We start from the raw sequence: 13442 nt of genomic DNA, 5'->3' as shown, positions 1-13442 counted from the left end.
GCTCTGCACCTCTAATGCAACTCTTGTGATAGCGTGCAGTTCCCTTGCGTCTGGGATATTCCAAGGAAGCTTGCAAGCTGGTTGTTTCTAGTTACCAGGTAGAACTGTGTTTTTGAAAACTCAGTATCTCCCTCATTTCTAGTCTTTAAGATAAATGAAGAAAGCACCAACTTCGAATAGTGATTATTCTTGTGTGCCTTCCCTTTGGTTTGAAATGCAACTCTTGTGATAGCGTGCAGTTCCCTTGCGTCTGGGATATTCCAAGGAAGCTTGCAAGCTGGTTGTTTCTAGTTACCAGGTAGAACTGTGTTTTTGAAAACTCAGTATCTCCCTCATTTCTAGTCTTTAAGATAAATGAAGAAAGCACCAACTTCGAATAGTGATTATTCTTGTGTGCCTTCCCTTTGGTTTGATATTACTTATGCATACAATGAGGTAGCTATCAAGATTGCCATTTTCTGAAATAGGTAAACTGTAGCTCAGAGGGTTTAACCTACTTTTGAAGACTATAGTTTAGGCTTTGGATGCAGCTTGGTGATACAGCACTTGTCTGGTACGCACAAGGCCCTGGGTTCAATCTCCAGGAAAGAAAGACTGTACCTTGTTCTTATTCCCTCATTTGCACATGAAGAGAAGACTATGTATCTGGTGCAGTGGTTATAGGACCATAAAAGATACTGAGACCACATATGACCACAGCACTTTCCCCATCCTCAAGGTCACCCTGCTAGTAAAAGGCAGAGACAGGCCTTTGTGACAAACCTTGTGTCCCTGTCTATGACTGCCTTTTTTTTTTTTTTTTTTTTTTTTTTGGTACTGGGGATCGAACTCAGACTCTTGCGCTTTCAAGGCAGGCAGTGAAACCACTGAGCTAAATCCCCAGCCCCACCCCTGCCCTCTTAATTAGCTCTTGATCAACTCCCCGCACATCTGTGACACACGCACCTCACATCATCATGATCAAACTACATCACTGCCATCTCACCAAAAATAGGCCTCAGTTTTGTCTTTGCGCCGTTTTATTCAATATTTGAGAGCATTCGAGGTTTATGCTGGAGTCGGGGTTACTGAGATGGTCCCTGAAGGACTTCTGGAGGTAAAGTCCAATATTAAAATGGACTGAAGTCTTGGACACTTCCCAAGGAAAAATAGCAAGGAAGATTTAGAGAGGGAGAGCAAGAGCCAGGACTCTAATTTAGTCTGGAGATGAAACACGGGTTTCAGAAGGCACTGAGTGATGATGAGACCGTCAGGAAAGGTATCTATCATGTTCACTTGTACATAAGATTAGGGAAATGGTTTCGTTTGTTTAAGGGAAAAAAAGGTCCTTAATCATTGCGGAAGTGGGGAATGAATTTCAGAGTTCCGTGGGGCAGGAGGAGACAGGGTGGGTCTCTCCCTCCGTGGCATGAGCTGTGTAGAGTGGAGGCTGACACCATCTCCAAAGCTCAGTGCAGGTGTGCAACACATCGGGATCAGCAGTTGCATCAGTCAAAAGGTAACAGACAGAATCTGCAGCTAGAGGCCCAGCGAGAAGAGGGGTCCAGCCAGATTTCGCAGGAAGTCCAAGCAGGAGAGCTGCAGCCAGGGGCTCTGGGTAACCTCGTGCTATTCGGTCCCCGCTGCTCACGTTTCAGTTGTTTTCCCCCATGGGAAAACAGTAAGCAGAATTCCTGGCCACTGGTGGCTCCTGCTTTACAGTCTCCTCTTAGCTAAGAACTCCAGAAAAAAAGCAAGCAGCTCTTCTCCGATGCCTTGAAAGGTCTTGGAGAATTATAAGATAAAGCATAGCTGTAGTCGTTTGCCTGTGCCTGGATTAACCACTGGGGCCAAGTGAGTGGAACGCTGTGATCTGAAGTTGGGGGACCGTGATCAGAATCGTGGGTCACACACACCACTCCTGTCCAAGGAGAGCTCGCGTGCCAGCTCAGGGGAGGCCAATTCGAAGGAGAAGACGCAATGCTGAAGTAAAGTTTTGGCAGAGAATGCTAGGTGGTGAGACAAAGGAATGAGGAACAGGTATGCAAAAGCAACTTTTAGTGTTAAAAGTGTTTGACTGAAAAATTACAGAAATATATAAGGGATGAAAAATACTGATCATCACTCTTACCAAGTTTGGCAAGGGTGTCCTTTTCATGCAAACCTAATATAAGTGGCCGCGTATCTAACTACCTGTACGTGATCTTTAACAAAAACTTTATATTCATCTATATGCTGCTCTAAAATTAGACATCCTCCTGTGTTAATACATATAATGTAACCTTAAGTACTGCGATCACTGATATTTATATTTTCTCCATTTGTATAGTTATGATGAGCCTTCGGTAAACATCTTTGACATATTTTGTTCAGTTGTGCAAATAATTTGATATGATAAGTTGCAGAAATGAAAAATTCTGAGTCAAAGAGTAAACTCATTACTGATTTTGAAACGTAGTGGGAAATTATCCTCTAGAAATGTGTCCTTTTTACATTCTCATCGATAATGCAAGAAAGCGTCATAATAATGGAACTTGATATGCCTGCTTTAAACTAAGACTTCCACTTTAAATATATTTTGATAGTTGTAAATTCAAATGGATGAGTACACAAGTTGTAAGAAAACTTTTTTTTTCAAAAACAGCTATAAAAGGAACAGCACCACCAGCTGTCAAAGTGCTTTCTAAAACTCTAAGTTCAAATAATAGCACACTGGCGTGTGACTAGAAAGAGCATGAAATAGAAGGGAGATCCCAGAAGAGACTCACATCCAAATAGAGATTTATTGTATGCTACAGAAGACATTTCAACTTAGTAAGCAATGGTTGTTTAATAAATGATTTTTAGATCACTGGCTAGCCATCTGGAAGGGAAAGAAAGGGGTGAATTTTTACCTAACATGTTTTATCTAAATAAATACTACACGTGTCAGATATTCAAATGGAAGCAAATAAAACCACAAAATACTACACAAATAAAACCACAGAATACATGATTGGTCTGGGTTTAGTAGTCCTGTCATTTGAAAGTGATATTGGTCTTTCCAAGAATAATAGAAGCCAGAGCCATGAAAAAAAAAAAAAAAGTTTGGTCATTTTGACCTCACGAAACATTAATATTTTTGCATTTAAAAAATCACCATAAGTGAAGTCAAAAGATTAATGACAAACTGAGAAAAACTATTTGCAAATTGCAGAAAAAGATTAATTTTCTAAATGTATAATAACAAATAGGAAAAAGATTAACAACTCAGTACCAATGTGATCAACACAAATACAAATGAATCCATGTATAAAAAGATGCTCAGCTTTATTACAACAAGGTAGAGGTGCAAATTCAAGATGCCATTCTTCATTCATGAGCTCGACAAAGACCAAAATGTACTGGCAAAGCTTCTCAAACATAATTCCATCCCATGCCTAGTGTGGTAGGGCTTGGCCTCACTGGAGAGCAGTCTGGTAATATCTGCAGCAAAGAAGTAGGATATGTGATGCCCAGGTGTCAGATGCCCACGGTGAATGTGCTATAAACACAAAGAATGTATCTGCCCTTGGACACAACAACTACACCAGGAATTTATCATACAGATGCAGTCTCATACCTGGGAAACATCACGTGCTCATGGTGGTTCAATGTCACCATATTGCTTGTCATAACAAAATCTTATAAACAATCTGGAAGTTTACCAATAAGGGATCAGGTCATGGCTTAGTCTATTCGGACTGCTATAATGAAATACCATAGACGAAGTAGCTTAGAAACAATAGAAATATTTCTCACCACTCTGGAGGTGGTCAAGTCCCAAATCAAGGCACTGGCAAGTTCAGCGTCCGGTAAGAACTCTGTCTGGTGAAGACTCTCATTCCTGGTCACCCAAAGCATCTTCTCACTGAGTCCTCACACGGTGCAGGGCCAAAGCTAGCTCTCTACGGTCTCTCTTATATGGGTACTAATCCCTGTCATGAGAGCTCCGACCCTGTGACCTAATCATCTCTGAAAATCCTTGCCACCTGCAGCTAGCATCTCAAGGACTAGCTTCTGTAAGTGAACCGGGGGCAGCAGAACAAACACTCAGACCATAACAGATTAACTGTGATTTCCATGCACTGGGATATTATGCAGCTTTTAAAAAGAACAAAGAGCAGTCTGTATACTGAATCAAAAAGTTGCCAGAACCTACTGACATTAGAATATAGCAAGTTTTCAGGACTATGTGAGGTTTTTTGTTTTTTTTTTTATGATCACACCTATAACACCAAGGTGCAAAGAAACAATGTCGGAAACCTGTCGACATCAGTCACCTCTAGAGAGAGGTGGGTCAACTGGGAAATGTGGCTGCAAGATTTCTGAGATGTGAAATTTTGAACACATAAGTACACTTTTAAATCAAAAGTAAAAGAAGTAAACATTTTTCAATCCTCTTTTTTTTTTTTTCTAAAAGAGGTGCTGCTTCTTTTAGGAAACAATTTCAAGGAAGACATCAGTATTGCAGAGGGTAACATATGGCATGAATCTGAGGTTTTATTTTTGTGCAGGTGAACAAAATATATACTTTTTTCTACCTTTAAAAGGAAGGGTGGTTTAAAATGCAAGATTATGTTGGCTGACGTTGCACCTGGCTATGTATATATGGATCTTATATAAATGGATTTGTATATGAAAAACAATGAGATAAATGTGTTCAAAGAGAGGGAAAGTACTTTGAGGAGGGTTAATGCCAGTGTATCTTTTACTGTAATAAATTATTTATTTAAACATATTTTTAAATCAGACCTCGTATCCCAACCATGGCTGGTTTCAAACTACCTGTCCAAGACAGCTCCAACACCTCCTTACTGGCTGCTCACCCACAAGCAAAGAGTACTCAGGGAAGGTTTTTTGCAAGAGCAACTTACTCTTGACAGCTCTACTTTAACCATTAAAACAAAAATAGAGAAAGGACACAGGAATAGCCTTTCTCCCCCCCTCTCGTCCCCCATCCCAGGAAGATTGTAAGCCTAGATCTGGCAAGGTCAGAGTAACAAATCAGAGAGCAGAGCCATGTGTCCACACAATCCTCAAGTGTGAATATCTTTTTGTTTTGTTTTGTTTTGTTGGGGGTTTTTTTGTGTGTGTGTACCGGGGATTGAACTCCAGTCCCTGCGCTTGCAAGGCAGGCCACTGAACCGCTGAGCTACATCCCTGTATCCCAACCATGGCTGGTTTCAAACTACCTGTCCAAGACAGCTCCAACACCTCCTTACTGGCTGCTCACCCACAAGCAAAGAGTACTCAGGGAAGGTTTTTTGCAAGAGCAACTTACTCTTGACAGCTCTACTTTAACCATTAAAACAAAAATAGAGAAAGGACACAGGAATAGCCTTTCTCCCCCCCTCTCGTCCCCCACCCCAGGAAGATTGTAAGCCTAGATCTGGCAAGGTCAGAGTAACAAATCAGAGAGCAGAGCCATGTGTCCACACCCAACATAAGTGTGAATATCTTTTTGTTTTGTTTTGTTTTGTTGGGGGTTTTTTTGTGTGTGTGTACCGGGGATTGAACTCCAGTCCCTGCGCTTGCAAGGCAGGCCACCGAACCGCTGAGCTACATCCCTGGCCCCAAGTGTGAATGTCTTAAGGAGCAATGTGTATTAGCCCAGAAGTTACACTCAATTTGCCACTCCCATGCATGTTTTTTTCATTTGGATGCTGCATCCCCACCTATAGTTGTAGCTAAAAATCCATCGGGTATCAGCTAGTCATGGGAAAGCCTCATCTCCTCCCCACCTCTCTCCCACACCCCAACTCAGCAAGAACTGCTTCTCCTTCTTCCTGACCCATGTTCTGATTGCTTTGGTTCTGGGTGACTAACTTGGCTGGAGTCTTTCCTCTCCGTCCAGCCAGCTCTCAAGAGACTTGAGCAGTCACGTAGCCTTCACTTCCAAGTAGCCTTGGGAACTAGAGCCTGACTAGACTATCTTTAAAATAAAAATAAACATTAATGCAGTAAGGGAAAGTTGGCTGACGGCCTAAAGACTTGGTCAATAACTTGGACCTTTCCCTCGATTTTTCCTAAAATGCTTGATCTAAAGAAATTTAACATTGGCCACTTTTATTATGCAATAGTACATATTTCTCTTTTGTCCCAGTGGGAAGGGGGGAGTAACTGGATTCATGGATCTGCTGTTAACCTTTGGGGGCAGGGTAAGATAAAAGGCCAGGCCCAGGGCTCACCCTCATGGGAGAGAAGGCCCAGCCACCTTTCTTTCTACTGCTTTCTTAAAATAATCAAGTGCTCCTTGCCTTGCCTTGTCCTCTTGTTTTTGTGCTTCCCCCAGAGTTCTTGGGGAAGGGGTGCATCTTAACACTAACTCACACTGCCCGCTTACTCTGCAATTGCTGTTAACAGCACAGGGCAGAAAGCACACCCTGACTGTGAAGTTTTATTGTTTGGGGGCCCACACAGGATATATATATATTTTTAAGTAGAGTCTAAATTCGGAACCAAATCTGAATTTATGGCTTTGCTTGAAAACTCGGAATAAGTGATTTCCCAGGGAAATGCTTCATGAGAAAAACAGCTAGTTCAGTGTCTGGCTGTCACCAAGTATTTGATGAATGAGTGAATGAACGAACGCACGCCAGGACGTGACCACTGAGCCGAGACTTGGTAGCAGGTTTCACCTTTAGACATGGAGAGGCTCCTGTTGCCACCGAGGTTCGTATGCTCAGGTTTATTTGTTCACCGCTGGCCAAATCAAAGGAGGCCATTTCTTTTGGTGAATAGATTTATTTAGAGCCAGCTCTGAGCGCGTGCAGGGGCCCGTTTTCCTCAGATCACTGCACAGGCGGGCAAGCGTCTTTTGTAGCAAGGAACAGAAGAGACAGTGAGCAAAGAGGGAGATAATGCAGACCTCCACACTGGCTGTCACGTGCAGCCATCCTCAGCTCATCTTCCGGTCTTGTGGCCTCCTGGGGCCGGTATCTGCCTAATTCTGTCACTTCTTTTGGGGTGAGAAGACGAGGAAGTGTTGGCTCTGTGCTCAGCAGGAGGAGGTCTGGAGAAGTTGCTTATCTCTACAAGGAAAAGACTTGACAGTTCCATCTTGCCGTGGAGTTACCCTCTGGTTGGACACTCTCCCCTCCCTTCCTTATTCAGCCCTCAGCCCTTGCTTATGTATCCTGCCTGATGCCCTTGGGCGTCTAATTCTACGGACCTGCTCCCATAATAGTTCTGCGCCCTCCATCCCTTGCTGGAGAACTCAGAAAGATAAATTCCATCCAAAAGCAGATCAACCACTTCAATGACAAATCCTCTAAAACAAATGAATAGTTTTCTACATTGAAGAAAAAGAAATTACTCAGGGCGTTTTTTTAGGTATATTTAAGACAAGAGCATTTGGCTTTTTAGCTTCTTTTTGCACAGAATATACAGCAGGTTTTGCCTACTATGGACAAGTTACCACAAAAGTAGAGATTTAATTTGATATCTCATCTGTTCTGTAGATCAGCAATCCAAGGCCACTTGGCTAATTCTCTACCAGGTCTCACAAGAACTGAAATCAAGGTGTTGTGTTCTCCTCTGGAGTTCTGAGGCCCTCTCTTAAGCTCACTCCCTCTGTGGATAAGATTCATTTCCTTGCAGTGATAGGACTGATCCCTCCCTTTCCTTACTGGCCAGAGCATTCTCAGCAAATTGTGGCAGCCTATTGGCCCTGGTACTTGGCCCAACCCATCTTCGAAACCAACAAAGCTGTGTCAAGTCTTTCTAATGGTTTCTTACCTTGTTTGAATTCTCCATCTCCCAGCCAGAGAAGACCTCTGCTTTTAAGGGATCCTGTGATTATATTGAGCTCAGCTAGATGATCTTCCTAGATCTCCCTGCGTTCAGCTGTGCCATGAGACAGAGCACATGAAATCATAGGAATGAAACCTTATCATATCCCCAGGTTCCCAGGACGATGTCATGGAGTCTTGAAGGCCAATTTTAGAATTGTGCCTATGATAAGATTTCTCATACCTTCTTAGAGATGTGTGACATGGTTCTGAAAATGTATCTCCATATTTGGTTACATTAATGGGGATAAAGTGTTTCTGATCAGGTGCTGATTATCCTCCTGTCTTCTGCACTGAACAATCCATAGCCAGAGTACTGCATCTCATTCTAGATGTCAGAAATAGGAGGGAAATGAGTATATATAACTGTCTTAGTCTGCTTAAGCTGCTGTAACAATATACCATGGATTGGGTGGCTTATAAACAAGAGAAAAAATTTTTTTTCACAGTCCTGGGGAGTGGAAGTTCCAAGGTCAGAATGCCAGGAGATTGGGTATCCAATGAGGTCCTTCTTCCTGGCTCACAGACAGCTGACTGCTTGCTATACCGTCACAAGGCAGAGGACACAAGGGGTCAGTTTCAGAAAGGCAATGATGTGGTTCTGCCTTCAAGACCTAATCACTTCCTGTTATGTTTTAAAAGTGAAATATCCCCCAAAGAATCATGTATTAAGGGGCTGGCTCCCAGTGCAGCCATGTTCAAAGGTGGGTCCGAAAGAGGTGATTGGACGGTGAGAGTGAGGACCTCATGAGCGAATCAGTGACTTCGTGAGTTCAGAGCTGAATGGGCCATTAGGAAGTGAGGCCCCATTGGAGGAGATACGTCACTGGGCACACCTTTGAAGGTGCATCTTGTCGCAGCCCCTTAGACTCCCTCTCTCTCTCTCTCTCTCTCTCTCTCTCTCTCTCTCTCTCTCTGCTTCCCAGCTGCTATGAGGTCAGCAGCTCGCTCTGCCATCCCTTCATTCCCTTCTGCCTCACCTCAGGCCTGCAGCAACTGCACCAACCAACTGTGAACCGAAACCTCTGAATCTGGGAACTGAAAGAAACCTTTGTTCCTTTAAATTGATTTATGTTGGGTATTTTGATCACAGGGAAGCAGAACTAGTACTTCTCCTAAAGAGGGGTAAGAATTTGTGGAGATATAAACATTCAGTCTATTGCAAAAATTAAGATCAAAATGGGCCAAAAGACAAAAGATGTATTCGATCTGAAGAGAAATCAGAAATTCCATTCAACCTAGCTATTCCTCTTCTAGGGATCTTTCCAAAAGAGTTAAAGACATCATATCACAGCTCTGTATGTATATGTGTGTGTGTGTGTGTGTGTGTGTGTGTGTGTGTATCCATGTTTACAGCCGCCCAATTCATAATAGCTACATCTCAGCCTACATGTCCATCAACAGACGAACCGATAAAGAAAATGCACTATTTATACACAGTGGAATACTGTTCTGCTATAAAGAAGGATGAATTTGAGTTATTTGTAGAGAAATGCACCTTAAAAACAATGTGAAGCGAAATAAATCAAACATACAAGCTTAGATGTTGTATGATTTCTCTCACATGAGAAATCCAAAGTAGAAATAAAGAGCAAAATAAAAGATAAAAGGAAACAGAAAGACATATCTACTGCAAATGGGAAAGGGACCAAGAGATAGAGGGCACGGATGAGAGTGGGATAGGAATGTAAAGGAGAGGGTGGGAGAGGGATGGAAAAAAGAATCAAGATGTGTCCTGTACATGTACCAACTACCCACAGTGCAAGTAGTCATCATGCCTCATAAACGTAGATAATAAATACATTTTTAAAAAGAAGATATAGGTAAAAGGGTCAAATATATAATTTTAAGTGAACATAAAAAATAAACAGAAAATACGACTTGTCTCATATACATTAAACATATTGACCCTAATTTGAATTGCTTTCCCAGTGGAAATTAGGTCAGGAAGCACTTACAACACAGACACATACCCCAAGCTAATGCACAACTCTTCCAACTAGAACAGGAGGAGATACAGTCCAACACATTTTATCAGCCCAGAAGGAAACTGATAGCAGAGCTTGACAAGGAAACTACGAAACAAGGAAGTCACAGGAATATCTCTCACATCAACCTAGATGTGCACTTATTTTTTTAAAAGATTCAAGCTAGGCATGATGGTGCACACTTGTAACTCCAGCTCTTCTGGAGGCCGAGGCATGAGGATGGCAGGTTTTAGGCCAGCCTGGACTACAGAATCCCAAAATGCAAAATGCTAGAGCCATAGCTCAGTGTTCTCTGGGTTCAAACCCCAGTACCACCATAAAATAAAAAATAGAGTTCAGATACATTATATCTGAAAGGATACAATGATGTTACAAAAAAAAAAAAAAAAAGACAACACATCATGCCCCTGACCAGGGTTTTTTTTGGGGGTGGGGGAATTTTGGTTTGAAAGGTGAGAGGATCTTTATCTTTATTTTTTGGTACCAGGGAACAAACTTGGGACCTTGCGCTTGTGAGGCAGGTGGCAGAACCACTGAGCTAAATCCCCGGCCCTTAGTATCTTTATTTTAAAATTTAAAAATTCAGTGAATATAAGTGGACAAATTAGCAGATTACATAAACGTTATATCAGTAGATACAGATAAGCCTTTCAATAAGCTAGAGCAATCCCTCATAATAAAAACTAGAAGCTCATGGGAGTTAAAAGGGAGAACGTGGTTTCACGTCCCTGGCCTATGAAGGGTGGCCAAGGGACTTGAACCTGGAGATGAGAAGATGCCAGGGTCACACGATAACCATCTTTGAATAATTTAAATGCTGTAATGTAAAAAAAGGAATTTGTTCTGCCTATCTCTAGGCGTAAAATCAAAACCCATGGATGGAAGCTCCTGAAAAGTTTTTGGCTCACTCCTGGAAAGTGCTTGCTAATACAGCTAGACATGGCAAGCTCCTTCCCAGCAGCTACTCCAGTGTAAAACAGACGGAGACCTCAGAGCATCCTTTACAACCACTCCGTTGGTCCAAATCTCTTGCGTTTATCTCTTCTACCTGGTATGGTTGTGCCTGTTCTCAACCATGATGTTGAATGTCACGGTTTGAAATCCAGCCCACCAAGTTTTTCCTTCCAGTTGCCTATTTCTTGGAATCAAAGTCGAGTGACAGAAAATATGAAATGACAGGTTAAAAGGAGAAGAAGAAGTGGGAGCCCCAGGAAGATGCATCAGAGTAGGCAGATGTACAAGTACAGGGCCAGGGGAGCCATCTCTGGAGGAGCGATCTTCGGAGTAAGAATCTGAAAGGAAGGAAGAGCTAGTGCCAAGGATAAATAGGAGGAAAAGGCACAGGCAGGATAGGGGTGCCATTGAGTTAGATCCGAGGACAGCACAGGGTCCCAGATGCCAATGAAACTAGAATACAAAGAACAAGTTCATGAAGCAGATTCATAGTTAGAAACCCAAGGGAAACTTACCTGGTCTTCATCAGATGGCGAAGCTTCAAGAATCTGAACTTGTCTCAGCAGACAGCCTTAGTCCTGGGTGGAAAGGCAACTTGCACAAGGCCAAATAGACGGTGAGTTCAGGTGTCAAGAATGAAACTGGGGGTAGACATCCAGTGGGGTGCAGAGTAGACATCGGACACCAGAGGAAAGAAGCTCGTCCCCGGGTTCGAAGGCCTGAATCGGACGTCAACAGGTTGGAAATCCAGTTGCTGAACACTGGCTCCCAAAGAAACCAAGTCAGGTACTGCGAGGCTGATTCGTGGTCAGAATGTACAGTGAGAAATCCGATAGGAGCTGCAGTACCAAAGCCCAGCAGTCCCTTTGTGTGGTGTTTCCCAGAGTGAAGACTGAATCCAGAAAGTAGAATGGGGACAGTCCAGTAAGTGTTATGTGATACACACATGGGTCACAAAGAGTTGGAACAAGAAGTGGCCAGAGGTAACTAGGTCCCGGATTACCAGGGTGAACTGTCCTTGACAGCTCAGAGGCCTGACAGGAGCAGAATCTGTCACTTCGGCCTCAAGTTTCTTGAACAGCTAGAGAAATTACCCTCTTACATATAAAAGATAATAATGGACTCCTGTTTCCACGGCTTTCTCTTTCAGTTTTGGAAGTCATCTGTGCAGGTAGAGAAAGCACAGACAGGTGTCTCACAGGCGGCCTATGGTTTCTTTACCAAAGTCACTCTGCTCTGTGGTCAACCTCCCTGTCTGAAGTACTCTAATCTGCAGCTCACATAGGGAACTAGAAATTCTTTTACTTGGTCAAGAGTAGCACAGCATCTGAAAACAAAACTACCTTTGTAGGGAGAAATAGTCTCACCCAGGTCTAAAATATCAAAAATCAATAGTCGTTCAAAGCATGTTTGCTCTCTAAATAAGCGTTCTTGGCAGATGAGCTAGGAGTGGGGAATTAAAGTGCAGATTGGCACGGACTGAACCCATTTGTATGTTGAAGCCCCAATGCCCAGAGTGTGGGTATTCAAAGATAGACAACTTATCTCCCAACGTGGACTCTAAACCTCTAAATAGCAGTGCCATCATTTTTCACTTTTTTTCCCTTTGCCCTTGCATTAAAGGCTACCAAGGACAGTAAGCAAATGGCTAATTAATTCCTCTTTACCGTGATGTTATACTGATCCACCTAACTCAGCTTCTGCCCCTGTGGAAGGATCCTCACCCTCAATTATTCTCACCCATGACCTTCTCCCCTACCTCCTGAGGTCAGAAAGTACTGGGAGATCTGAGAGTTGTTTTAATGGAAAAGTGCACGAAGACCCTCAGGGTCTCTCCCTCAGGCCCCATATTACGAAAGACTCCTAATTCCATGCATAAATCTGCCTTTTTCCATCACAGGATGTCACGGTTTGTAATTCCGTATTTGTGTATTTGTGCACCTACTGCCTGTTTCAATCACTAGATTGTAAGCAGTCTGAAGGCAAGGAGGGACCACGGGCCTTGTGTACCCCGTGGTGTCCTGAGCACAGCACGGGGCCTGGCCCTTGCCAGGTGCCCAATACACGTCTTAAATGAATGGAGTTTCCAGCCAAGTTTTTGCATTTTTATGCCTCCAATGTAAAAGCAAAACCAAGCATACTCTTCTGCTCTTTCAGACGACACAAGATCTACAAGGAACAGTTGAACCTCACCTCCCTGGACCCCCCAGTGCAGCTCCGATTTGACGCCAGCTGGGTCCAGTTCCACCTGGGAATCAGTCGCCAGGGGCTGTACTCCCGATCCAGCCCCATCGTCAGCAAGCTGCTCCACGACATGAGGCACCTGCCCACCATCAGTGCTGGTGAGGCTCAGGGGATCAGGCAGGATGGGCTGACTTCCCCCCGATGGGCTGGCTGAGCCCATCTTGGGCCAGATGTCTGGATTAAAACATTACGGGGTTTCCTCCTAGAGAGGTTAAATGAGAAGAAAACCATTTTGCTTTTGAAAGAGCTCATATAAATTTAATCTCATCACAGCCCTATAATCGAGGCACAAGGACTCTTAAAGATGACCGCTGCTATTTACCGAACTGAACTTTTGAACTGGGCCGTGTCTTCCCTCTTAGACAATTACTTGATGGCACAGACATTACGACTGCCATTGTACAGGTGGGAAAACAGACTCAGAGAGGTTAACTAACATGGTAATCCCAGTACCAGAGCTGGGATT

At 43.2% G+C, this 13442-nt stretch overlaps 1 protein-coding gene across 1 annotated transcript in view; it reads left to right on the top strand.

Annotated features, from left to right (window-relative positions):
* Positions 1-13442, top strand: part of Fam20a (FAM20A golgi associated secretory pathway pseudokinase) — a gene marked incomplete at its 5' end in the record, with an annotated part of 53011 nt that overhangs the window by 26697 nt on the left and 12872 nt on the right. Inside the window, one exon of the mRNA XM_010616847.2 lies at positions 12890-13074. Coding sequence (XP_010615149.1) covers positions 12890-13074 — 185 coding nt within the window. The remainder of the gene's footprint in view (positions 1-12889; positions 13075-13442) is intronic.

The sequence above is a fragment of the Fukomys damarensis genome, unplaced genomic scaffold (assembly GCF_012274545.1).
Source record: "Fukomys damarensis isolate Sample0158 unplaced genomic scaffold, DMR_v1.0_HiC HiC_scaffold_23, whole genome shotgun sequence".
Taxonomy (NCBI): domain Eukaryota; kingdom Metazoa; phylum Chordata; class Mammalia; order Rodentia; family Bathyergidae; genus Fukomys; species Fukomys damarensis.
This window is presented reverse-complemented; position numbering and strand designations above follow the sequence as displayed.